The sequence below is a fragment of the Schistocerca piceifrons genome, chromosome X, assembly GCF_021461385.2.
Source record: "Schistocerca piceifrons isolate TAMUIC-IGC-003096 chromosome X, iqSchPice1.1, whole genome shotgun sequence".
NCBI classification, from domain to species: Eukaryota; Metazoa; Arthropoda; class Insecta; order Orthoptera; family Acrididae; genus Schistocerca; species Schistocerca piceifrons.
The window spans coordinates 383,432,955-383,460,676 of NC_060149.1; the positions used below are offsets into that span (position 1 = coordinate 383,432,955).

A 27,722-nucleotide genomic window follows, 5' to 3' on the forward strand; every position below is an offset into this window, starting at 1 on the left:
TAATGACCATATGTCAACTTAATGTTTGACTATTCTCATTTATTTACTTATGTCATAATTCCTGTAACACTCATTTATATGCTTATTTCTATTATTTTGTAAAGATTGTATTACTACAAATGTTATCTGTATTATTATGTTCTTTAATGGTGTATTTGGTATCTTTGGTAATTTTATTCTCATGTCGTAAATTTGTAATTGTAAAGACACCAGATATTCAAATTAAGTTTCATTTCACTGCACACTTTCTGTTGGTCATAGTATATGCACAATATGTGAGAAGTTAAAAAAAAGGAGCTGTTAGTGCTCACACATGTGCCGATAATTCAGCAAGGGACTGGTTAACAGCACTGCTGGTTCTAAGGACATTCCAAAAAGTTTGTGAGTGCACAAGTGGTGGTTTATGGACTTCGTATATTATCCACAAGACTCTTCGATGGTGATTGTGTACCTGCACAGTCGCAATGGATGGCTGCTAGCCATCTCTACAAAGACTACAGTGGGTCTGCACCTTTGATGGCCCACCAATACTATAATTTCTACAAGGACTACAGTGGGTCTGCACCTTTGGTGGGCCACCAATACCATTATCTCTACAAGAAATACTGTGGGTCTGCTCTGTGATGACCTACCTACCAATATTCTTCAAAACTTCGACTGACTCTGCTGTCGGTTTGCTCCGTTCTGGCCCCTTGCCTGTCTGCATGTCAAAGAGACAGCACTGTCTTTCCGTTGGAAGGACAACACTACTTCTTCAAGACTGCATGGAAATCCACACCTTCTGTGTATTTTCTTTTACTGCTCAGACTTCATGCAAAAAAAAAAAAAAAACTGCAATTACTACTGTGATGAATGATCAGGACTGTCTTTATGGACTGTGAAGTCAATTTTTGCTTTTGACCAACAGTGTATCAATAAGTGTGTGCATTTGATATATTTATTAGCGTTAATATGAAATTTTTTTAAGCAAATATGTAGTGGCCATTTCCCAAAACAATTTGTCAATTTTTTTGTGGGGAGTATGGGGCTTACAGTATCACAGTATCGCAGATGCTATGACATATCGTAACATTTGACGATTATGTCCTATGTTTGGAAAGGATCATATATTCATTTACGCAACTGAATATATGATCCTTTCCAAACACAGGACATCATCGTCAAATGTTACGATATGTCATAGCATCTGTGATACTCATATGTTTGTAAGCTCTTTGTATGCATCAAAACATGTGGTGCGTGGTAGAAATCTTCTCAGTGACAAATCTAAAGAGTTCAGTGAGAACAATTTACGTGTGCAACAATAAGAATGCTGTGGGAATGCATTTACATCTGTTGAACGAATGTTATGGAAACAAACACTCCAAACCGACGTTTCACGTAAGTTACATGCAACGAAAATCTGTAACGCAACCATCTGTGTGTGGCGTGTTTACAATTATGTATTATTTATATTTTAGGACAATTAATCTGCAAAAAACACACCACATGTCACAAAGACAGCATGTAAACCGTCTGAGGATGAATCACAACGATTCGAAACTGGTAACGGTGCCCTTTGAATAAAGGAACTGAATGTAAATTTGTGGCTGGTTGCTGTCCTAACATCATCAACATTTGTCTTCAAACAACAGCCACGGTCTCCATCATGTCATCACATGACAAAATTGCAGTGTTCGAAGTGCTATCCTACAAATGAGAAAAATGGCTGGAATTTTTGGTATGCTACAGCTGCTGGTCTGGAGATGTTCTAAAGCCTCAATGGCGGATGAGGGATAGCATTAAACCAGATGTGGATGGTCTGCTTGAACTACCTCTGAACACTCGAACAAAGAAGATATCAAGTTACTCTTTCAACTTCCTGTAGACACCTTTACCCCATCTTGTTCGAACCAGTCTTTAGAGGCATCTCTACCCTGCAGAAAGGATGTCTTGTCAATTAATGGATCAGTCTTATTGGCTCTTACTGAATTTACACGCCAAACTGCTGCTGCTGCCGGTGTGGGAGCACTGTCCGCCATTTTCTGCAAACGAGACCTCCAGCGGCAAAACTATTTTGTATGAGTCAAAACAAAATTACCGCATTCATAGTGCCCCTACAGTTAAACCTTGCAAAAGTGGTCTACAGATCATGAAACATGTAATGACACTTCCTCAATTACACTGCTCTGCTGTTGTCGAGGAAGGCTTGAATTTTTGGGTTAGAAACCGACCTCCAACCTGGCTATATCACCACATACCATATCGATGTAGTAGTAAATGCAATTCATATCCTGCATCATACAAAATCATCACTTCTGCATCTTGCATATAGCTAGCGACTACCAGACATTCGTACATACGAGGTGTGGCTAGAAAAAAACCGGACTAGTACTGGTGAAACAATAAAACGAATGCAATAAGGCTGAAAGTCGCGTGGCCTGTCACGTGACTCTCGCTCGGCCTACTGCTCGAGTTTCATCTACCTCCTGCACTCAGTCTACCCGTGGCGTCTGTTTTAAGTAGTTGACGTTTTGTCTGTGCGTCGGAAAATGTTGAGTGTACAGAAAGAACAGCGTGTTAACATCAAATTTTGTTTCAAACTAGGAAAATCTGCAAGTGAAACGTTTGTAATTTTACAACAAGTGTACGGCGATGATTGTTTATCGCGAACACAAGTGTTTGAGTGGTTTAAACGATTTAAAGATGGCCGCGAAGACACCAGTGTTGACACTCGTAGTGGCAGACCATTGTCAGCAAAAACTGATGCAAACATTGAAAAAATCGGTAAACTTGTTCGACAAGATCGCCGTTTAACAATCAGAGCAGTGTCTGAGTTAACAGGAGTTGACAAGGAAAGTGTTAGGCAGATTCTTCATGAAAGTTTCAACATGAACAAAGTGTGTTCAAAAATGGTTCCAAAGTGTCTCACAATTGAACAGAAGGAACGCCAAAGAATGATTTGTTCTGACATCCTGGAAAACATTGAAAGTGATCCCACCTTCTTACAAAATGTTATTACTTGCGATGAATCGTGGTTTTTACTTACGATCCCGAAACTAAACGCCAATCGATGCATTGGAAAACTCCTGGTTCTCCACGACAAAAAAAAGCACGAATGTCAAAATCGAAATTCAAGGCAATGATGATTGTTTTTTTGACATCAAAGGGATTGTGCACATTGATTGGGTACCAGAGGGACAAACAGTGAATCAGCATTACTACATTAGCGTCCTGGCTACCCTACGTGAGCGAGTACGGAGAAAACGGAACGATTTGTGGAGAAAAAAGTCATGGATCCTTCACCAAGACAATGCCCCAGCTCACAGTGCGTTGTCAGTGAAGACGTTTTTGGCAAAACACAACATTCCTATCTTAGATCATCCACCCTATTCACCTGATTTGGCCCCCTGTGACTTTTTTCTTTTCCCTAAAGTCAAGTCAGCTTTGAAAGGAACTAGATTTGAGACTGTTGAAGCAGTAAAAGAAAAAGCGACGGAAGTAATGTATGGACTTACCGAAAATGATCTGCAGCATTGCTATGAACAGTGGAAAATTCGTATGGAGCGGTGTAGAGACCGATAAGGAGAGTACATTGAAGGAGATAACATGAAATTGTAAATAATTGTAAATAAATGTTTTTTCCAGCATCAGTCCGGTTTTTTTCTAGCCGCACCTCGTATACTGCGAGGTTAGGCAGATCCCAAAAAAACATAAGCACATGCACTGTATATATAACTGCAGCACTAGGTATTCCACACAAGCTCAGTGAGTGATCCACTGCATGGGTTACGAGTCAACTACCTCCCACTGGCTGCCCTGATGCATGATGAGAGTGCCCTTCCACAGATAGCGCTCACTCACCAAACTGGTGTACAAAGGCTGGGTTGGTTCGTCTTGGCACAAAAATGTTACTGTTTCTGGCCCCGACCTGCTTTCTTGCTTTCTACACCCATCTCCATACTCTGGGATTACAATAACACATGTATTTTCGCATGGTTTGTCAGAATATCATACCACTTACGTGATAGTTCTCCATATCAGGCATATAGCAGTATGCTACCGATCGCTTGCACAATATAACTCCGAAGACACAGACTGGAAATTTCATCACTGGAAACCCGAAACTTAAGCGTGGTGCAGCAGCTGGAACGTGCTGTAAACCACTGAGTAACTCGTCTGAGAAGATCTTCACGTGAAAACTCGAAAAAAATAGAGGAAACTGGTAGTTCCACTTGCATTGTGACGACCGCGGCGGACAGAGCCATCACACCGACGTCATCTCAGACGCTGTCGCAATCTGTTTCACCGCGCGACCGCGGCGCGGGGCGCGGACAGCGGAGGGAGCGCGCCGCGGGCGGAGGGTATTTAAATCGGCCGCCGCAGCGACCGAACCCAGTACCCTCTGAGCAGCCATAGCGTACGGATCTCCGTGCCGACACGTTCACAGGAGCTCAGTCCGTCAGTTCACCTGATGATGGCGACATGTATGATCGCCGAAATATTGTGCCCGTTGGACACTGTAGACCGGCAGTACACCCGTGGATATTTTGATTATCAAATACGCCGGGAGAAACTCAAGAATCACACACAGAAAGATTACTCAAAGCTCCCTAAATTTTATCCGTAATAATGAAATCAAACCTAGTAACTAGATCAAGTAGTACCAAAGAATGCAATCTACCCAGAGTAACCACGCTGTAAGCGACCATTTTGAAACGGCTACTCCGTTTTTAGAGGTCAGGAAACGTGGTTCCATTGAGGAAAGGTGCTGAACCAAAATTTTCAAAAATAAAACTTGTTACAAAATCTAATGACAAGGTTTTTTTTCATTCCTTGGTAGTTACTCGCTACATTTTAGTTATGACAGACAATTTATAATGTGCTAATTTATATCCACATAAAAACCTTGTGTGAGATCCAACGTAAAATGAGTATGTTTCACAACAAAATAGTTTTCAAGATCTGAACATAACAGTGAAGTCAGTCGAAGCCAGGTGTCTTAAATAAAGAAACATTTTATGTGATCTAGACTGTCGAATGTTTTTAGCAAATAAAACAGTTCGCTCCTTCAGTATCCTTAAAATGAGAAAATTCAGCCTCTTGTAGGTTGTGGGAAGGGACTTCTGTTGTACTGTTTCAACCAGCTTGGACAATGGTGACAGGCCCACGAATTCAACCTCAAGTTTTCCTAATGTGCACTTCATTTCATTTATGATTATACCGCGCTCTTGTAGGTGGAGGAAAAACTGCCACAAATGTTCGACATGCTGTTCTACTGAAGTAGAGAATATCATCCATTTAGCAAAACACGAATGGTAATTCTCGAAGCACCTTGCGCCCAAAACATTGACAAGTTCAAGTGTCGTTTCTACGTCTAAATGTCATAAAATTGTACTCAAGCACAAGCAAACCAAATGATGTGATCACTGTTGTTTTTTATTCAGATAGAGTCATGGGAATTTGAGAAAACGCCTTGATGCAGTCTGCCACGTCGAATATTTCAGCATCGCTAATGTTACCGTTAAAATCAATCACTTTGGGTACAGGACAGCAGTCTGGGATTATGCGATCACTGAGTGCCCTTTAGTCTCCCCACTCTCCATGAATTATCTTTTTTATGGGCCATGTGGATTCCAGAGACCCACGGACTGTCAGACCTGATCACAATATCTGCTTTCAGAAGTCAGTCGAACTCTGTTAACAACGCAATTAGCTTCACTGGAGGCAGACACCGTGTGTGGAAAGTGATGGGTTGACCTTCTGCCATGCAGATACGGCATTGAATAGTATTTATGCTTTTCTTGGTAGCAATGGCAGGTTTGGTGAGCGCTGGGAAGTCTTGAAGCACATTACAAAAAAGTCGTTCCTCAGACAGTGCTTTGATATTACTTACTGTATACGAATCATTACGACTCGGGGGGTTCTTCTTGCATGATGCACGTGTGTGTGCTAGACACCGTTTCAAAATATCACCATTCCAATGACGTAGTAGATGTGCCGAAGATCTTCAGGTGGAAAGCGACGGTTACATTGCACTGCACTAGATGCGGAAGACGCAGTAGGCAATATCCTTTCTGTGGGTCATAGCACCAATCGCCACGCATAAGTCGATAATTACGTAAAACGTCTGCTCCAATTATAGGCTCAGACACGTCTGCAACCACAAAAGTCCATGTCGTGTGGAAGGTAAGTTTGAATCCAGGTGTAGCGCTAACTGCTTTATGCTGTAGCTACGAATTCTGGAGTTGTTGGACACAGTAGGCACATGTTGCATTGCTGACATTTTTGGATAGACAATGACCTCTGAACCCACGTCAATCAGAAACTCTTCACAAAGTGATTGGTCCTGTATGAATAATCGTTGTGATTATTGACTCTAAACAGTGTGGCATTTTCACATGTAAATAGCACAATCTGATGTAGGTGCCTATAATATTGCAGTGGAGATTACAGCCCTTTAACCCCATCTTCGAAGTTCAGGTAGTTACAGGGATGAGTACAATGACAGACAGAGTTGCCAAAATGCCTGTGGTTCCAGCACCAATGCTCTGACAAGTGTTGTGGGGTGGCATCATTCCATTTTTTTCTGTGACTTCATAACTGCTGTTGATGTATAGCTACAAGCACGTTGAGTGTTGCCACTTGTGCTGACACCTACTCGATGGTGGGTTTGGTCAACGTGTGCTGATGGTAAGTATTTATGCATGTTGTAGGAGCAGTGACGTTACCTTCCATAACCATGCACGTTTGGGGGCATTTATCTTTGCTGTTGTTGATTTTTGCACAGAAACTACAATTAAATTGTTTGCGGTGGTGTCTGTCTTTATTGCAGAGACAAGCAACAGTAAGTTTGATTGTGCCATAATGACAGTGTGGATGTTGTCTGGGAGTTCCTAAAACCATAACGCACCTAAAAATTCTTCAGTCAGAAGTTCAGGGACTGCAATGTACACTCAACTTCCAAAAAAAAAAAAAAAAAAAAGTCACAGTAAACAAAAGGCTGAAAAATCGCTCATTTGGCAATAGCGGCATAAAAACCGGGCCACGGCGTGACGTCAGGTAGACGAAATGAGTCAATGGTTCAGTAAATGCGAGATTTCCAACGTCCGCTCTGTAATCACCTATGCAACATATGATAATGATTTTTAATTTACGATACAGATAATGAACCTGACTGAATGTTCGAATCACAGTGACAGAATCTGGATGCCGATAAATATTCAGCACAGTTGTTATAAAACGTCTCAGAATGTAAGTGTAAGTGCTTACTATTTACCCATTCAGGCTAACTAACAGGAATGGAAGACCAGTTTTACTAACAAGATTTCTAGTTTATATAGCCGCCCGTATTCATCTTTTGAAACTGTAATTATAATTTTGCAAGTTTGGAATGAAGATTAAAACCACAAAATTACATTATACGAGTATATGGAGTCATGTGTTCAGAGAGACTACTCTCACTTCTGTTCATCGTGGGGTTATGGACATAATGATGGAGTAGTAACCTGAAAACCCAGATTCATTTTCTTTTTATCATTTGTGTGAATTCACTACACAGAAAGAGATGGCAATATTTCGGACAACGTTTACCCAAATTATGAAACGGAAGGTAAATTACCTTTCCTTGACGTCTTGGTCAAGAGAAGGGCTGACGGCACCCTAGGTCGTGGGGTGTATCGGAAGACTACGCACACTGATCTGTATTTGCACGCAGACAGCTGCCACCACCCTTCACAGAGGAATGGGGTACTTAAAACTTTAGTACATAGGGCGCGCATTATCTCTGACGCAGAGAGTCTACCCCAGGAATTGGAACATCTGAGAACTGTATTTCGGAAAAAATGGGTACTCAGAGTGGCAGATTCAACGTGCTCTCCGCCCAACCACTGCAGCACGACCTGTTGAGATGGATGAAGTCACGAAGGAGGAGGTAGGCACTGCATTTATTCCATACACAGGCGCACTCTCGGGGAAAATCGCCCGCATTCTGAAGAAACACCGGGTCGGGACTGTGTTTTGTCCTCCAAATAAAACTCGTGCACTGGTGGTGAGCGCCAAAGATGACCTCGGTTTGAGGAAGGCCGGCGTGTACCAGATTCCGTGTCAATGTGGCAAGTCGTATATTGGTCAGACGATGCGTACCGTCGAGGATCGATGCCGTGAACACCAGAGGCACACTCGACTGATGTATCCGAGCAAGTCGGCGGTCGCTGAACATTGTTTGTCGGAAAATCACGCCATGGAGTATGACCGCACGAGGATTCTGGTACAGACGTCGAGATACTGGGACAGCGTTGTTAGAGAGGCCATCGAAATTCGCACCAATGACGACCTCATAAACCGTGACTGTGGCTATAATCTTAGCAAGGCTTGGGAACCAGCGATCGGGTTAATCAAGAGTAAATCGAGCAAACGTATAGTTGTGACGACCACGGCGGACAGAGCCATCACACCGACGTCAGCTCAGACGCCGCCGCAATCTGTTCCACCGCGTGACCGTGGCGCGGGGCGCGGACGGCGGAGGGAGCGCGCCGCGGGCGGAGGGTATTTAAATCTGCCGCCGTCGCGACCGAACCCAGTTCCCTCTGAGCAGCCATAGCGTACGGATCTCCGTGCCGGCACGTTCACAGGAGCTCAGTCCGTCAGTTCACCTGATTATGGCGACATGTATGATCGCCGAAATATTGTGCCCGTTGGACACTATAGACCGGCAGCGTACCCGTGGCTATTTTGATTGTGATAAAGAATGAAAACAGTAAAACTCTTGATTCGCTCCATCTTCCAGACGCTGACCTAGTTAAGTGAAATGTTACATCACAGTGATCGATTATATACCAAGGAATCTCATCCATCACATGTACTGAACTATTATTTCACTTTCCATTACCATGCTTGTGTACGATCCAGTACAATGTCGACGCTGTGAAAAGCAGTTGGACAAATTTTTCTATGGCAAAAATATCTCCAATATATCGACGGAGTATAGAGCCTAATGCAGGTTTTCGTCATACACGATTTATGTCTTGAACACGAACACCGGCACACTGCATATCATATGGATGGCCCTGCAATTATTTGCAAACAAATTAATAACAGATTAACTGTCCCGAAAAGGAACAACGAGAAGGAGAACACGAGGAAGACGATGACGAGATGAGTTGCAATCTTGTAATGGACCATCATGACAAACAGGCCTTTGAACAATAGCAGAACTCTAATTGCTAGTAACAAACATAACAAATAAACGTAGATAAACAAACGAATACACCACTCTATGTCACTACTCATGTCCTGGACTCAACTGGAACTGTTGACCTCTGCTTAACTGTAACATGCTCATGGTGCTAATTGTGAATGGATGACTGTGAGGTGTTGGCAAAGGTGTTTATGACTTACGTCAGACATAACATATCGATCTGATGTTCAATTATCTCTCTTGTCATGCTGATGGTGTCGAAGGCGTTTAAATTACAATTTTCTTCGGCCACATAGCCTGTCCTACAATGTAAGCCTAGCTGAAGCTGCACGAGATTCAGCAAACATCTGCAGTATGCGGATGAATTGACTTACCATCACATGTGTCACATATCTGGCATGTTCTCGATTTTTTAGGTATCTCGCATTCACACAATAACTATTAAGTGTCAGTAATGTCTGTTGTTAGAGCAATGCACATTTATCCCAAGGATGTCTGTGGGAATGGAAGTTGTCTGAGTATTGGGAACTTTGGATTAAATAACGACCAATGTGATGGAGGGAATCTAGAAACCTTAAAAGACTACCCCTAGACTCAATCTCTGGACCCAATACACGCATTGTATTCAGAACAAATCAACAATGACTTGACATACATTACATATATGTCTGCTGTAGCTGTTTCCAGTACACCTGATTCTTTTTCCTTTTGCTTACGAATTTGATGTCGGACACATGTGTGTTACAGTGGTTCAACCTTGGACCAAATACGAGCTGGCAGCCTCTTTCTTTCCGCTTTAGTTCCATGTGCAATAGGAGGTCGGCAAGACTTTCTCTCTTTATATATATATATATATATATATATATATATATATATATATATATATATATCTTTAAAATACATCAAACCTGGACACATGTCTGCTAAAACCGCCTGGTACTGGCATTTAGCAACTGCACAATAGAGTTAACAATTATTAGTTCACATTCAAGCAAATTTTTTAAGAGCTACTTCAAAGATTTTTATTCAGGGACACACACAGGTATGTGTAGATGAACATAAACTCAAGACAAAATCGTCCCTTTCATGGGTGGGATTCAAACCCATGACCCATGAAAAAAAGTCCTTGTCTTGGCATATGCGGGCCCCAGTGGCTGGAGTCGCCTAGGTTCACAGGCAGACTTAATGCCGTAAGTCTGTTTTCTTCCTCCCCAAGCATCAGAATTAGAGTGGAAAGCATAAGCAACAATGCGGGCAGTCAGTTTCAGTGGCTCAATGGGAGCGCTCAGTTCGAGACAGTCTTCACTTTGACTAAAGAAGGCAAAATTTTTGATTAGAGATGCAGGCAGGAGATGTAGCGTGCCACCCACTACTGTAGAGAGCTGGTGGAAGAATTATATTGAAAGTGGCACTACCAGCAGAATTCCTGGCTCAGACAGGAAGAGACTGAGCACACAGTAGGACGACACAGAGCTTGTGCGTAAGAGCCGACAGTTTCCCTTAATAAACGCGAAGCAGTTGCGGCGAGAGACTAACTTCGCCGGTTTCAGTGACACAGTTCGCCAAAGGCTGAGCATAGTTGGACTGCACTTACGCAAATCCTCTGTAAAACAGGAACTCAGCAAGGAAAATGTGTTATACTGGCAGACACCTGCGGCGTGGAGAAACGTACTTTTCACAGACGAGAAGGTGTTTTCCACGAGCAACGACAGCCCAGGAGTTGTTTACTGGTCACGAGGGACAAGACGGGGCGAAGAACTTGTAGCGACTATGAGAAGAAGTGGCTGGCTGTCGGTTTCCTTCTGGGGTTGGATTTCAGCGTGAGGACCAGGAATGCTTCATAGAATTGAGGAAACCCTTGATAGCAGGTAGTGTCCCACATACTGACGAACGTGGTGCTGCCTTTTAAACGAATGCTATATAGTGAAGGAGAAGTCACGCTACGGGAAAATCATTCGCCTGTGCATCTGCAATCGTTCAGCAGCAGCTGTCCAATATGGACATTAACATCATGGACTGGCCGCCACGGGCTGCTGATATGAACCCATTGGAAAAGATGAGGACAGAAGTAGCACAAACACGGTCAGAGAACTGGCTACAAAACCAACTGGTTATAGCTGACGCCCTTAGGGACTGCGTTCTTGAAGCCTGGGAGGAAGTTGCTTCCTCTGGCAATTACGTCCAACGCGTCATAGATTCCATGCCAAGACGCATGATTGAAATCAGAAATATTGTGGAATTCTGGACAAAATATTAGGGCACTCACGTCGTTCACCTGTTGGCATAGTCCATTATCGCTAAATATCGCCGCACTATCCTAACGGATATATTCTTCGTATGTCCCGTGTTAGTATCTGCGGTTATTTCACCCAGTGTTGATTGTTTGTTAACACTGACAACTCTATGCAAACGCCGCTGCTGTTGGTCGTTAACTGAAGGTCGTTGGCCACTGCGTTGTCCGTGGTGAGAGGTAATGCCTGAAATTTGGTAATCTTGACACACTTTTGACACTGTACATTTCGGAATAATTAATTCCATAATGATTTCCGAAATGAAATGTCCCATGGTTCTAGCTCCAGCTACCATTCTTCGTTCAAAGTTTCGCCTTTGTGTGTGGTACTACCGTCATCTGTGTATGTGCTGTCACTATCCCATGACTTTTATCATGTATTATCCTCATAAAATGACTGCTAAGTTGTTTAACAGATTACATTTATTTGTGCTCTCACAAGAACAAAATCAGAAGAAGAGAAAACGGCTGTAAGCATGCTGAATGTGGAAAATATACTTTCTATGTATTCAGTGATAGGTTTGCTCACTCTTTGCGGCAAAGTCGATGCACAGGACATGCAAATAACTACCGGTAACTAAGTAACTCAAAGTAATAATGTATTGACAGTTAGACTGAGAAGAAATTCCAAAAACTTTTAAGCAATTATTTGGTGCAAAAAGAATTTTACAATATAGAGGGCCATATATGTCAATAATTTGGAACGATCTATTGTCCTGATGTAAGTATTGTAATAACCTTTATGAAAATAATATTTATTTTTAAGTATAAAGCTACAGTCACATTTAAATTATTGTAAGTATATACGTTTTTATATATCTGTATCGTAGTTGCCTGATTTAAAGAGTTAAATGTATGTATAAAATTACTAACATATTTGTCAATTTTTGTTTCAGATTGTAACTTTTAGATTAAATGTTTTAAGACATTAAGCTGATCTCTTCTATATTACAAATACATACTCTGTAAATAATGTAGTCAAATAGGAGAAAAATATCAATATATCATTCAAGACCATATCACTTACTCCCGTGCATTGTTCCATTGTTATTTCTTTTATATTCTGGACGTAATTTGGGCCAATCACCACAGTAGTATCTCCAAGAAGGTGAGAAAGAGTCTTGATCATCTAACTGCTTCATCACCTCTATCCGTTTTGCTGATTAGATTAGATTAATTAATCATTCCATAGACCCATAAAAGAGGGAATCCTCCTGGGTGTGGAACATGTCAGATAAACACATTACAAAAATGTAATTAGAGAAACTTGAGTTTCATTAATTTTAATGATCCTCAGTCAATAAACAGTAAAATTATGTACATGAATTAAATTTAAACATCTAATATTTACAGGTTTAATATTTACATCTGCTTTCATTAAATCTATCATTCAGACATTTGCTAGTTTCTTGGCTATTACAACCAAGTATTGCCAAAAATTAAAGTGTAATAAATTTTCGTTAAAATGGTCTACTGCACTCGTTGAAAAACTCATGGATGGAATAGAAGAAGTTGGCCACCAAAAATTCTTTTAAATTATGTTTGAATTGTACCTTGTCTGAAACTAGACTCTTCATGGTTGCTGGTAACTTATCGAAAATATGCGTTGCTGAATACTTGACTCCTTTCTGGGCAAGAGTAAGTGATTTTCAATCTTTATGTATATTGTTCGTATTCCTAGTATTGGTAATGTGTACTAAGCAGTTAGGTGGAAAAAGAGATTTACAACAAACTTCATTAAGTAATAAATATACTGAGAAGCTGTGATTAATATGCCCAATTCTTTAAATAGGTTTCAAGATGGTGTTCTTGAATTTACACCACTCATTACTCTTATTATACGCTTCTGCACTCTAAACTTTTTTTCTCTGTTTGTGGAGTTATCTCAAAATATGATACCATATGACATAATGGAGTGAAAATAAGCAAAATGTGTCAGTTTTTTTAATATTTATATCTCCTATGTCTGACATCATTCATATTGCAAACTCAGACTTGTTTAGGCGCTTTAGCAGTTTGTTAGTATGTTGCTCCCAACTGAATTTATTACCAAGTTGTAATCCCAAGAATTTTACACTCTCAACTTCTCCTATTTCATCATATTTTATACACACACCAGAAGGGAAGATCTTGGAAGTTCTGAACTGCATATAGTGGGTCTTTTCATAGTTTAATGACAGTGAATTGGCTATGAACCACTTATCAATGTCATTAAAAATTTGATTAGCTGCTCTTTCTAAATTTATACTTGGTTTACTATTTATTGCAATGTTTGTATCATCTGCAAAGAAGACAAACTTGGCATCTGGTAATGTAACAGATGACAGGTCACTAATATATACACAAGAAAAAGTAGTGGACCTAGTATGGAACCTTGGGGAACACCACACGTAATTTCTTCCCAGTCAGATGATGACTGATAGCCTACTGCTGAAGTGTTACGTAATGACACCCTTTGTTTTCTATTAGTAAGATATGAGCGAAACCACTTTGCAGCACCACCAGTGACGCCATAATATTTTAATTTACTTAATAACTAGCGGAACTAATGTAATCACGGTGTCTGGAAGGATTTAGACGCTAAATGATGGAATAAAGCTCCTGCGTTAATATTGTGTCACATGTGCATGTTATTTACAAAGTACCATGATGCGAAAATCCTTACAATACATTACACTCTTTCTCGAGTGCATTATTGTGAATTGTTGTAAACAGGGATAAGTGTTGCTGATTCGATCAGAAAGATCGAATTGAATCGTCGTGCAGGAAACTTCTGGCAGCAACTGGAGAGTCTTTGCCATAATGCCGAAGACTGTGTTTGTCAATGTCAGTGCAATGTTTAGTAACTGCCACATAAGTGGTAATATTGTTAAGCGCTGCTGTGCTGAAAAAGTAACTTTTGTTGAATATTGTCTTGCTATCCAATATGGTAGTGGTAATGTTTTTCCGCGCTCTTAGGCAGTGAATGTGAACATACAAGCGTCATTGTAGTACTGCTGACTGAAAGGCATTACTATCTCTTAAGTGGATAAGTATCAAAAGTGCAGGTAAGTGCGTCTAGATATTAGCGTACACATTTTTTAACAGTGCTATAGTGAATGTGCTCTACCATTTAAACGTCGGAAATAATATGACCCTTTGTTTACTTGTGGGCGTTAGAAGCATTTAATGTAACTACAACCTGGGGCTGCAGAAGTCAGAAAAAGCATCTTCGCTCGTGAGTGTTGTGGTAAACGACCCTGATGTAGTGAGTCGAAACTTGATGTTACGTTAACCAATATTCTTTTCGTAATTGTCAGTCGGATTCGTCTCGTTAAGTACACGGACAGTGCAGCTAAGTCCTACTTTCTGACTATAGCAAATTTGATTACAGTTTGTCGTAGCACCAGAAACAGGATAGAGAAGAGCAGACTGAAATTTAAAAAAATCTGCCCTTCATGTGTGATTATGGTGTAGGGTATTATTTGAAATTGCATAGGCCAATGTTCTCCTGACAGTATTTCGAACCAACTTGAACCGAGGCATAATGCTGTACATTATTTGGAAATGTATATTGTGTCTAAAGCAACGTGTGTGTGTGTGTGTGTGTGTGTGTGTGTTTCCACACATCATTTACGGTCACATATTGCAGTCTCCGACTCTTTGTTTGTTCTGTCCGGTAAGTGTCTTACATTTATGATCAGTACAGGAGAATTACTTTAGACCTGTATTTATTAGGCAACCTCCATGAACGAATCCCACTTCCTCAGTACTCTTCTGATATTGTATTTTTGCATAATATCAGGTTTTTGCCCATTTCTGCATGTGACATTACCTTTGTTTGTTTAACGTGTCAGCGGATAGTATGTGTAGCAAATACCGATCATCTGCAGCTCTCATTTATATCAGTGTGATAAGTTGCTCTTGTCTGTCCATTGTGAATGACAAACAATTCTGTTTGATAAGAATTTCTCAGTCAGAATGATGGTGTACCAGAGGAATATTTGACACTAGTGACATAGGTTAGATTAGGTTAGTACTTGTTCCATAGTACATGAATACGACACTTCGTAATGATGTGGAATGTGTCCGGTTAATAAAAGGTGTCTATACAAGATATTACATTAAACAAAATATTATGTGACACTCAATATGATTTTTATTTTTATTTTTTTTTTTGGGGGGGGGGGGGGTTGGGAAATTACCCACTTACCATATCCAAAAGTTCATCTAATGAGTAGAAGGAGTTGCCATTAAGAAATTCGATAATTTCCTTTTAAGTGCTATATGGCTATCTGTCAGACTTTTGACGCTATTAGGTAAGTGACCAAAGAATTTTTGTGGCAGCATAATTTACCCCCTTCTGAGCCAAAGTTAGATTTAACCTTGAGTAGTGAAGATCATCCTTTCTCCTAGTGTTGTAGCCATGCACACTGCTATTACTTTTGAATTCGTTCAGATTGTTAATAGCAAATTTCATAAATGAATATATATATTGTGAGGCTACAGTGAAGAATTCTAGCTCTTTAAATAAGTTTCTGCAGGATGATCTTGGATGAGCTCCAGCAATTATTCTGACTACACGCTTTTGTGCAATGAACACTCTTTTACTCAATGATGAGTTACCCCAGAATATGATGCCATACGAAAGCAGAGAATGAAAATAGGCGTGGTAAGCTAATTTACTCAGATGTATATCGCCAAAATTTGCAGTGACCCTAATAGCATGAGTAGCTGAACTCAAACGTTTCAGCAGATCCTCAGTGTTTTTTCCAGTTCAACCCCTCATCAATGCATACACCTAGAAATTTTGAATATTCTACCTTAGCTACCGATTTCTGATCAAAGTCTATATTTATTACTGGTGTCATTCCATTTACTGTGTGGAACTCTATATACTGTGTTTTGTCAAAGTTTAATGAGAGCCCATTTTTGCAGAGAACCACTTCATGATTTTCTGTAAAACATCATTTACAGTTTCACCAGTTAATTCTTGTCTGTTGGGTGTGATAGCTATACTTGTATCATCGGCAAAAAGAACCAGCTTTGCATCTTCATGAATATAGAATGGCAAGTCATTAATATATATTAAGAACAGCAGAGAACCCAAGACCGAACCTTGTGGCACCCCATTCTTGATTGTTCCCCAGTTTGAGAAATCACCAGTTTTTTGCATATTACATGAACTATTTATTTCGACTTTCTGCACTCTTCCAGTTAGGTATAAATTAAACCATTTGAGCACTGTCCCACTCATACCACAGTACTTGAGCTTATCTCGAAGTATTACATGATTTACACAATCAAAAGCCTTTGATAGATCACAAAAAATCCCAACGGGTGACTTCCGGTTACTCAGAGCATTTAATATTTCATTAGTGAAATCATATATAGCATTTTCTGTTGAAAAACCCTTCTGGAAACCAAACTGACATTTTGTCAAAACTTTATTTTTACAAAGGTGTGAAGCTACTCTACAATACATTACTTTTTCAAGAATTTTGACCGAGCGGGTTGGCGCAGTGGTTAGACACTGGACTCGCATTCGGGAGGACGACGGTTCAATCCCGCGTCCGGCCATCCTGATTTAGGTTTTCCGTGATTTCCCTAAATCACTCCAGGCAAATGCCGGGATGGTTCCTCTGAAAGGGCACGGCCGACTTCCTTCCCAATCCTTCCCTAATCCGATGAGACCGATGACCACGCTGTCTGGTCTCCTTCCCCAAACCAACCAACCAACCAACCAAGAATTTTGGATAAGGCAGTCAGAAGAGAGATTGGGCGGTAGTTTTTGAGATCAGACATATCCCCTTTTTTATGCAATGGTTTAACAATGGCATACTTCAGTCTATCTGGGAAAATACCCTGCTTCATAGCTCTATTACATATGTGGCTAAGAATCCCACTTATTTCTTGGGAACAAGCTTTTATTATCCTGCTGAAAAAGCCATCAATTCCATGTGAGCTTTTATTCTTGAGAGAGTTTATTATTTTCCTAATTTCAGAAGGAGAGGTGGGTGGAATTTCAATTGTATCAAATGGTGTGGGTAAGGCCTCTTCCATTAACTGCCTTGCTTCTTCTAATGAACGATTAGATCCTATTTTCTCTACAACATTTAAAAAATGATTATTCAAAACTTCCAGCTTGTTGTTTATCAAGTTTTCATTCGCTTTGATAGTGATGCCATCATCCTGTACTCTTGGTTCCCCTGTCTCCCTTGTAATAATATTCCAAATTGTTTTGGTTTTGTTATCAGAGGTATTAATCTCGGACATGATGCACATGCTTTTGGACTTTTTAGTAACCTTTCTTAATGTAGCACAGTAGTTTTTATAATATTTGGCTGTCTCTGGGTCATTACTCTTTCTTGTTGTTAGATATAGTTCCCTTTTGTGGTTACAAGATATTTTTATTCCTTTAGTAAGCCAAGGTTTTTTGCATGGTTTCTTCTTATTCGATTTAACTACTTTCTTGGGGAAACAGTTTTCAAATTCTCTTACAAGTGTATCATGAAATATGTTATATTTTAAATTAGCATCGGGTTCCTTGTACACCTCATCCCAGTCTTACTGTTGAAGATTTTCTCTGAAATTTCTAATTGTTGAGTCATTAATTTAACGCACAATTTGGAGGGTAGTTTTGAATTACTGAATGGAGCTATGTCATATACTGTAAACAGCTGAGCAGCATGATCAGAAAGGCCATTCTCAACAGGACAAGAATTTATGTTTTTAAACTTATCTTGGTCTATGAAAGTGTTATCTATCAATGTGCTGCTGTCCTTTAGTACCCGAGTAGGAAAATTAATGACAGATGTCAAATTGAAAGAACCGAGCAAGACTTCCAGGTCGTTCTTCCTATTACACTCTTTCAGTGAATCAACATTGAAGTCCCCACAAATAATAATATGCTTTCTCCTATCTGACAGATAGCACACCAAGGCATCCAAGTTTTCCAGGAATAAATGAAAGTTTCCTGAAAGGGATCTATATACTGTTACAATTATAAAAGAGCCCTCCTTCAGTTTAAGTTGACAGGCACATGCTTCTATATGTTGCTCTAGACAAAACTTTTTTGTATCTAAGCTTTCTACACAGTGATAACTTTTGACATATATGGCAACTCCTCCTCCCACCTTATTCTCTCTACTCATTGTGCACCTAGTTTATAACCACTGATATTTACCTTTTCCATATCAGACACAATGTGATGCTCAGACAGGCATAGTATATCGATTACATTATCAGATTCAATGTCATCTAAACAAACCAGGAACTCATCTACTTTATTCTTCAACCCCGGAATATTTTGGTGAAAAATGGTAACATTATTTTTTTCTTTACTTTTGTGAAAATTTACTTTTTTCTTTTGTCCACCAATATTTTGGTTAAATATGGTAACATTATTATTTACTTTCCTGTTGTGAGAATTTTCTGTGTTTCGGACCTCTTTAGCACCTGCCTACCTGAATTTCACATTGGACACTGATATTAGTCTAAAAAAGATGTACATCCATGAGTACTAGTGTCCCCCTTATGGATTTCACTAACAACCCTGCCAGTTTACCCTTCCCTTTCCTATTGAGATGTAGGCCATGCCTTGTGAAATCCCCCCTATCAATAGCCGCGACAGTAACCAATCCAATGTCTGACAGAGTGGCTGCCCTACGCAACTGATCCAACTCCATATTTACCATCCTGACTGAGCGGTTCAACTGGGGCTGATCATGCTGCACGAAAGCAGGCACCAGCCCAACATTGGTATGGGTCATTGCTGAGGCTATTTTCACCAGGTCATACTCAATACTGTAGCCCTGATCCATTTCAATACTGTTTCCCACTCCACCCACTATCATCACATGATCCTGCTTTGTGAATCCCTTGCACAAGGAACCTATATCCTCTACCACCTGGCTAAGACTTGCACTTGGCTTGAAAAAGTTTGTGACCTGGTACCTATCACCTAATTTTTCCTGCAAAATCTGGCCCACACCTCTTCCATGGCTGCTACTTAGCAACAGAACTTTCCTCTTACTTTCTACTTTTTTGAAATAGTTTGTTTCCTAGTGAGATTCTGTTGCATCTTAACTACATCTACTTTTACTGGAGCCTCTTCCTTACTTAACTGTGGTAGCAAGGCAAATCTATTGGTTGTGCCAATTGGGAAACTGTCAGACACTGTCCTGTTTCTGTGGCCCCTGTTCCTAGCTACCACTTCCCACCGCTGTTTGCCCTCCTCCCTCCTTAACCTCTTCAGTTCCTCCCTCGCCCTGTCCAAATCAGCCTGAAGGGCTCTAATTTTCTCCTCCTGTTTAGCTATAATCCTCCTGTTCAGCAATAATCCTATCTCTTGAGCAAACCCTGCAAAAGAATGGAAGAGTCTCGTTTGCTTCCCCAATTCCCATGCCGCTACAATTTCCCCAATGAAACCACCTGTCACAACAGCTGCACAAAACCTCTGAACTAACTTTCCTACTGCAGCTCACACACTTATTATACATGGTAGTTTGGAAATTAGTTAAGAGATTTACTAAGAGATAACGATAATATATTAAATACAGATGCAAAAGGACGCTAAATATGTTTTGGAAACTAATATGTAAGTAAACTATTACCAAATGCACTTTAATTTGTGGTATAACACTAAATATGCTTGATCAAAAATTAGGCCTAAACAGCCAAATGTAACCAAAACGAACTTTTTGCGACAAGTGGAAGAATAAACAAATAAAAGGAAAACCTTTAATGGCAAGCTTGAAGAGCACACTAATGAATGTATTTAATTAGTTAATTTATACCAAATGCACTTAAGATTGTGGTATAACGCAAGTATGCGCACTCGGAATGTAAGGCAAAGCCGCGAAATATGAACAAAAGGAACTTTCCGTGATTACTGGAACAATACACAAATAAAATAAAAACTTTTAATAGTGAGCTTGAAAAGCACCCTAATGAACGTATTTAATCAGTTGAACTACAGCAAATGCACTTCCAATTGCGGTATAACGCTAAATACGCACACTCGAAAAATTAGGCCTAAGCAGCAGTAAGTAAACAAATGAACTTTTCCCAATTACTAGAACACTACGCAAATAAGAGAAAAACTTTTAATGGTGAGCTTGAAGAGTACACCAAAGAATGTATTTAATTAGTTAAGTGTTCAACTACAATTAATTACAACCTAAATTACTTATCTTTCACGAGAGCTCTGTCTCCGTACGTGCGGCCTTGTGCAGGGCTCAGGAAACATGCAAAAAACGTCTTAAACAATGTGGTGACCATAATGTGATGCAAGTGGCATTTTTTTCAAATTGACTAAGCTAGATATGTCTGTCAGCACAACAAGGTTTACTTGGTAACACATTTGTTGGCTTCGCCAAATCAAGACCAAACTGTCATGTTCCAACCTAACATAAACCTGAGGCTAAGCTACAAATCAGTCTGTCACCACAACTAGGTTTAATAGCTTTCACATTTGTTGGCTTCACCAACTCACTCTTAGACTGTCACCTCTTTAACTAACCTGGATTATGGGCTAAGCTGCGGATCATGTCACCACAATCACATTTTTTGCTTCCACATTTGTTGACGTATTCAACTAACACTCAAACTATGAAAATACATAGTAGCCGTGAACATAATGTCACTGGACAAAGCCGATGACTAGTACCGAGTATTCCTCTTGAGTGGCTGAACCTATCAAACCTAGATGTTGTCCTTGGCCTATAATGCAATGATATTTTGATGCATGCCATCGTATTTACACGAACTGAGACAGGGTGGATCACTGCAATATTTATTTTCCTGCTGTGTTATTTTTTAGTAATGCAGAATGTGGTGAGAGAGTTAACTGTAGTATAGCCTGGGATCTAGGTTAGTTTTAAAGTTGACAGTTTCATTGTGGGTTCGTGAAACCAATGAATGTGAATGAGAGATCATAGTTGCAGTGACACATTGATATGTAGTGTAGGTTAGACTGAAAGTTGACTGTGGGTTGGTGAAGCTACTGAATGTGATACCATGAAAATACAGTAACTACTGTTGTGGAGTGTATTTTACACATATTAAAATTTTATGCACTTTTAAAACATTGTGCCTCAGAACTGGTGAGTGATATCGGTATGTTCGATATATCCCACATGATCTTCAACTTTCAGCAGACTGAAACAGGTGGTATTGGTATGAATGTTTCACTGCTTCAATGCGTAATTATTTGCTATAGACCAATATGACAAACTAATTACAACACGGCTGGTTTGTATAGGGGAGTGATATAAGTGGCAACAAGATTCTAAAAATTGATGTAAATTTACTGTGTAATTTTGCATGTAATTACTGTTTATGATTTTTCTGTAAAAAATGTTGTTCGATTTGCGAAATTGCAGATGGTAACAAGAGTGTGAAGCATGAAGTGAATTGGTGGAAGGTCTGTAGAGTGACTGGATTACTGTTTTATTAATAATCACTGCACAGTGGGAAACTGCTCTGTGGGGATAAGTAATATTTGGCAAAACCTAGGTTTAAGTTTTCTGTGATATCCTTCAATCAATTGAGCCAAGTACTGGCATGGTTACTTAGAGAAGGCTACAGCTGATTGATTAACTTCCCCATCTTTTTTCTGTTCATATTTGTACAATAATGACATCATCAGTGGGATACTAACCCCTTAGCTTCGTTTCTTTCACTCCGACCATCTGCTTCACAGTGAGATTTGTCATTTCGAGCTTAGCAGATATCATCAGCATTACAAGAGAGCTGCCCGATATGTGTTGAAGATTGTTCTGGAAAGTGTTAGAGGTCTCAATCACGGATTATATGAGTGTACTTTTAAATATATCATTTCTGCTCATAAGTAACTGGTTTAATATTGCATGTGTGACTTACAGAGAAGACTGTTTCATGCTGTCATCTGTACTTACATGTCTTGCCAGTAGTGTATATAGTTGTCTTGTTTTAATTAATACTGCATACAAATTTAGGAATATTTCCTTACTTGTAGGAGCTACATCATGGACATCTTTAAAGGAACATTATAACTCAACGGTAGTGGTTGTCACGTGACGCAGTTTGAGAATAAAGCAATGAAGAGGAATTCGGTCAGTGGGCGTAACATTGCCCAGTTTGTTCGCCAGAGGGAAATCAGAGTAAGCCATTTTTAAAATTTAAGATTCATTTTGTTATTTTAAAAATATTTTTATTTTACTACTTACCAAGATACGGGCTTAAACTGTGACAGTTGATCCATACAGTCTTAAATGAAATACTCTGTTATTAAGAACACTTCACGAAAACTATTTAGATGAGCTTGTAAATTTTATTCATAATGACTATGCCAACCAGAGTTAATGTGTTATGGCGTTACATCATTGAGAGACTTAAAGACTACTATTAAGTAGCTAGTAAGAGAGAGTTCTAATTTTTTCAAAGATGTATTTAACGTAATGCCAACTCTGTAGTGGTACATGTAACAAAAGAAGAGAAACACCTACGTAAATTGCGATGCAAATTTTTCTATGTACAAGGTGGTTACTGTTTTTTGAAGGAATTCAAGTAGAGTTTGAAAACGCTCACATTAAAAATATTGAAATTTTCTAATTTAAAGAAAGTAGTGTGTGTGTGGGAGGGGGGGGGGGATGCCATTCATTATAAAATGGAATCTCATTAACGGGGTTTTTTAGAGACCACAGATTATTTTGAATGCCAAATACAGGAAAAAGTACTGCCTGAAAATTTTTAATTTGCCAATGATTTAAGTTTTTTTGTGAGTGAAAATGTGGAAGTGGGGGTACATTATTTGGGGATTTGGAGTGGACATAGTATGCACTCTCTAAATGCCACATTTCCTGGCATGCTATCTCAGTAAATTATAATTCAAAACTCACCATTTGAAGAACATATTTGGAATATCACAGCTAGTAATTGAATAGGGGTTGTTATTTCAACAAACTATCAGTATACCGTACATCTTAGCATAACTGCACTATAAGACAATAAGGCACAGTATGTAGTCCTGTCTTCTAGAGGTTCGAAAAAACATCAATGGTCGACTGTTTCTTTTGGCCCAATTTTAATACTGTGTTATCCTTCTTAGTTGATTTGTTCCTCACTCCTTGTCAACTTCAAAAATTAGCACTAAATGCTTAACTGCGCCCATTGCTTCAATAGGTTTTGATATTTTAGTAACTGACAAAGGTTCTGGTTCATCTTTGTGTACACTTTCTCGTTTTTTCTATTCCATTTGTTCCTTCAAGACTTCATCATTTGTTAGGGACTTGCAGATGGCACCGTCTTTATCACATTCAGCATATGCGTTGAGACTAAGGTAATCAGTGTTTTCTTCTTGCCCATTATTTGCTGACATTGTTCAGCTGCAATTCCTTTTTTTTCTGGCATGACGTCTTTTGAACGTATCCGATAAAAGCCAGCCTTCTTGAAGCGGTTTGAGCTTGTGCTTTCTTGCACGGAATCCCAGGTGCTTACTACAGAATGAAAACCAAAGATGGTTGACTTTCTGATAGTGTGAAGGCAGGCAAGCTTCTTCTGTACAAGAATCTTCCTGTTTCAGGCATTTTATAACATTGCCTTGGTTGAGTGGCTGAAGGTGACTTGGTGCAGTTGGGAGGAAAAGCATTCCATTCATATTACATAGATAAGACATCTCGTGTCTCATGGGAATGTGTCACACACTGGTCAATAAACATATTGATTTTACTATTTCTAACACCCAACCTTGCATCCAAGGAACACAAGAATTGTTCAAATATATGTGTTGTCACCCATTCTATCGCATTAGATGTGTATATACATGGAAATGCTGGCACATTTTTAAAGCATTGAGGTCTCCATGCCTTTACAATTATTAGTGGCATCAACTTTTCTGTTCCACTGTCATTTCAAAGTAAGAAGACAGTAAGTCTCTCTTTACTAAACTCCCGCCATATCATTTCTCCCCTCTGAACACGCAGAGTTTCATCAGGCAGATGGAGAATAAAATAAACCCATTTCACCTGCATTAAAAACATCATTTGAACTGTACCGTTCTATGATTTGTGGGGGAGTATTTTTCCATTGCTGAATACAGTCAATGTTTACACTTCCAGCCTTGCCTCAAACACTTTTATACAACAAATTATGTTGGTTCTTGAATTCTCCAATCTAAACATTGAGTGCTTTGAATCTGCGAGTCCCTCCTTTTGTGCCAAAAAACTTGCATTAGCTTAAACCACAGTACCATCAGCTGAAATTTTTGTAGCTCAAGCTTGTTTTATCCACTTCAATGGCATGTTCTTTTTTTCTTTATTTTCAGTTCTGGAAACTGCCCGCTGTGCACTCATTTTTATTTGCCATTTCCTCCTTCCAAAAATACTGTTTTCAATTTGTTTCCATTTGATCACAAATTGTATTTAGTGTTGATGCAGGAATGTTCAGTTTTTGAGCAATATTAACATGCTTCATATGTAAATTTTTGTCCACTTTATGAATAATTTTCTGCTTTTCTTTGTTAGTTAACTGTCTCACTGCCCTTTGGCCCATGATGTACTGGTACATCATTCTACACAAATTAAATCATGGACTGAAAGTGTCAGAGGCTAAACATGAATGAAGAACACCAAAAACTAAGTTATACACTAATAAATATTTGGTTTATTGTTTGACCACTACAACTCAACCCGTGAGGCCCCAATCCACACCCCACAATGGAGCCCAGAACCTATGTATTTTGATGGCATAACCCCTCAACTGTGGCAGCAGGTGACCCAAGGGCATAACCTGCCTCTTCATGTATGCCAGCAACATTATTCTCCAGTGGCATTATAGTGTTTTTTTTTTATCTTGCTGAGATACGACATCTTTTAAGCACTTCCCCTGCCTTCTGCATTAGTTTCCAGCACTGTGGATGTTGGCCCTTCGTGGATACTGTGAATATCATAAGAATCGAGCTACCTACGACAGGGTGTTGGGAGGAGTTTTCATGTATGTTCTGAACACTGTATATAGTGAACATGGGCCTCTTAATACACCTTGAAGGCTGTGGCTGTTTGGATAAGGATATTGCCATCTGCAATGTTTACCTTCATCCTGTTAGTGAAGTGCCTTAGGACTTTTTTTTTCATTGGTTTCTCAGCCCCCCCCTCTCCCCCCTGGGGCATCAGGACTCCCAGCAATGGCCATCCTGCCAGGTGGCCTTTTCTGCGGCTGGGTGGCGCCCGTGGGGAGGACCCCTGGTTGGGGTGATGGCATCAGGGCGGATGATGCACGATGAAGCATACCACATCATCACTTTCTGGTGATCAATCACCAACAGTCTATAAGCATTCAAGTCCCAGTACAATGCAAGGAAATATGATCCTAAATCAGTACGCTCCCTGGCCACACCATAGGAGAAATGCCAGGCTAAGCAGGGCAGTGAACCTTATTCACCCATGGTACCTTGTATGTAGGGCAACTGATGGGGACTCCTTTGTTTTGATGAAGCCACAGTTTTTTGTAGAGCATTTATAGGACAAGTTTGGGGAGGTGGAGGGCTTGTCCAAAATGTGATCTGGGTCAGTCTTGATAAAAACAGCATCCTCTGCCCAGTTACGGACTTTACTCACTTGTAACAAGTTGGGGGACGTTTCTGTTACCATCACACCACATAAGAGCTTAAATATGGTCTGGGTATTATCTTCCACAGGGACCTTCTTTTGCAGTCTGACAACGAGCTGGGCACCAATTTAGAGTGGCGAGGTGTTCATTTCATGCGGCGTGTCCTTTGGGGTCCGAGGGATAATCAGGTTTCCACCAGTGCCTTCATCTTGGTCTTTGAGGGTGACACCTTACTCGAGAAGGTCGAGGTGATGGTCTACCGCTGTGATGTCAAGCCATATATCCCTCCCCCGATGTGATGCTTTAAGTGCTGGAAGTTCAGCCATATGTCCTCACGCTGTACTTCCAGCGTCACATGTTGAGATTGTGGACGTCCATCACATCTCAATAATCTGTGTGTCCCGCCGCCCATCTGTGTCAACTGTGGAGAACATCATTCACCTTGCTTGCCAGACTGCAGGATTTTACAGAAAGACAGGTAAATCGAGGAATATAAGACCCTGGACCGATTGACCTACTGAGGCTAAGAGAGAATATGAGCACCTACATCCTGTGTCTATAACCTCCTCATATGCCGCTGCCACGAGAATTGTTGTAACCCCATCAGTTCCATGAATTCCAGTCGGCTCTCAGAGCCAGAAGGCTACACCTGCCCCCTTGATGGTGGGGGCATCCAGCCAGAGAAACCCCAGGAGCAGCGAGAAAAGTCCGAAAAGAAGGCCCCTAAGACCAAAGAAACTGTGGTGGCACCCACACCACTGCTACCTACAAGCTCTGCATCTGGGGATAAGGTGGAGATTCAAGTGTCCTCTGATGACCTAGATCTCGTCGGACCCTCAGACACAATGGATATAGACTGCTCAAGCAATAAGTCGGTGGCAGCAGGTGACCCTGAGGTGTAAACTGCCTCATTGAATGTTCCATGCCTTCCTAGTTTCACAATGACGTCATCCTCCTGTGGAATTGCAGCTGTTTTTTCTACTGCCTGGCTGAGTTATGGCAACTGTTAAGCTTTACACCTGCTTTCTGCATTGCCCTCCAGGAAACCTGGTTCCCGGCAATGCAGACCCCTGCCCTCTGTAGCTATAAGGGATATTACAGGAGCCGTAGCAGCTATAATCGAGTGTCAGGTGGAGTTTGCATTTATGTCCTAAACTCAGTCTGTAGTGAAACTGTGCCCCTTCAAACCCCTCTTGAAGCTATGGCTGTCAGAATAAGGATGACATAGGAAGTAACTGTCTGCAATGCATATCTTCCTCCAGATGGTGCAGTACCTCTGAATGTATTAGCTGCACTGATTGATCAACTCCCTAAACCTATAGTACTTTTGTGAGATTTTAACGCCCATAACCCCTTGTGGGGTGGCACCCAGCTTACTGGCCGAGGCAGAGATGTCAAAACTTTACTGCCTCAGTTCGACCTCTGCCTCTTAAATACTGGGACCGTCACACATTTCAGTGTGGCTCAAGGTAGTTATTCGGTCATTGATTTATCAATTTGCAGCCCAGGACTCCTCCCATCTGTCCACTGAAGAGCACATGACGACCTGTGTGGTAGTGACCACTTCCCCATCTTCCTGTCACTGCTCCAGCATCAGGCCCATGGACGCCTGTCCAGATGGGCTTGAAACAAGGCAGACTGGGAAACTTTCACCTCTGCAGTCACTATTGACTCTCCCCCACATGG

General features: G+C 40.4%; 1 protein-coding gene across 3 annotated transcripts in view; it reads left to right on the plus strand.

Moving 5' to 3' along the window:
• Positions 1-14,266: 14,266 nt before the first annotated feature.
• The window catches only part of LOC124721467 (WD and tetratricopeptide repeats protein 1-like), a 207,539-nt gene continuing 194,083 nt past the window's right edge, over positions 14,267-27,722 (plus strand). For all 3 annotated transcript variants that reach the window (XM_047246458.1, XM_047246460.1, XM_047246459.1), the window contains exons 1-2: positions 14,267-14,515; positions 22,447-22,591. In XM_047246458.1, coding sequence (XP_047102414.1) covers positions 22,529-22,591 — 63 coding nt within the window. In that variant the 5' untranslated portion in view covers positions 14,267-14,515; positions 22,447-22,528. The remainder of the gene's footprint in view (positions 14,516-22,446; positions 22,592-27,722) is intronic.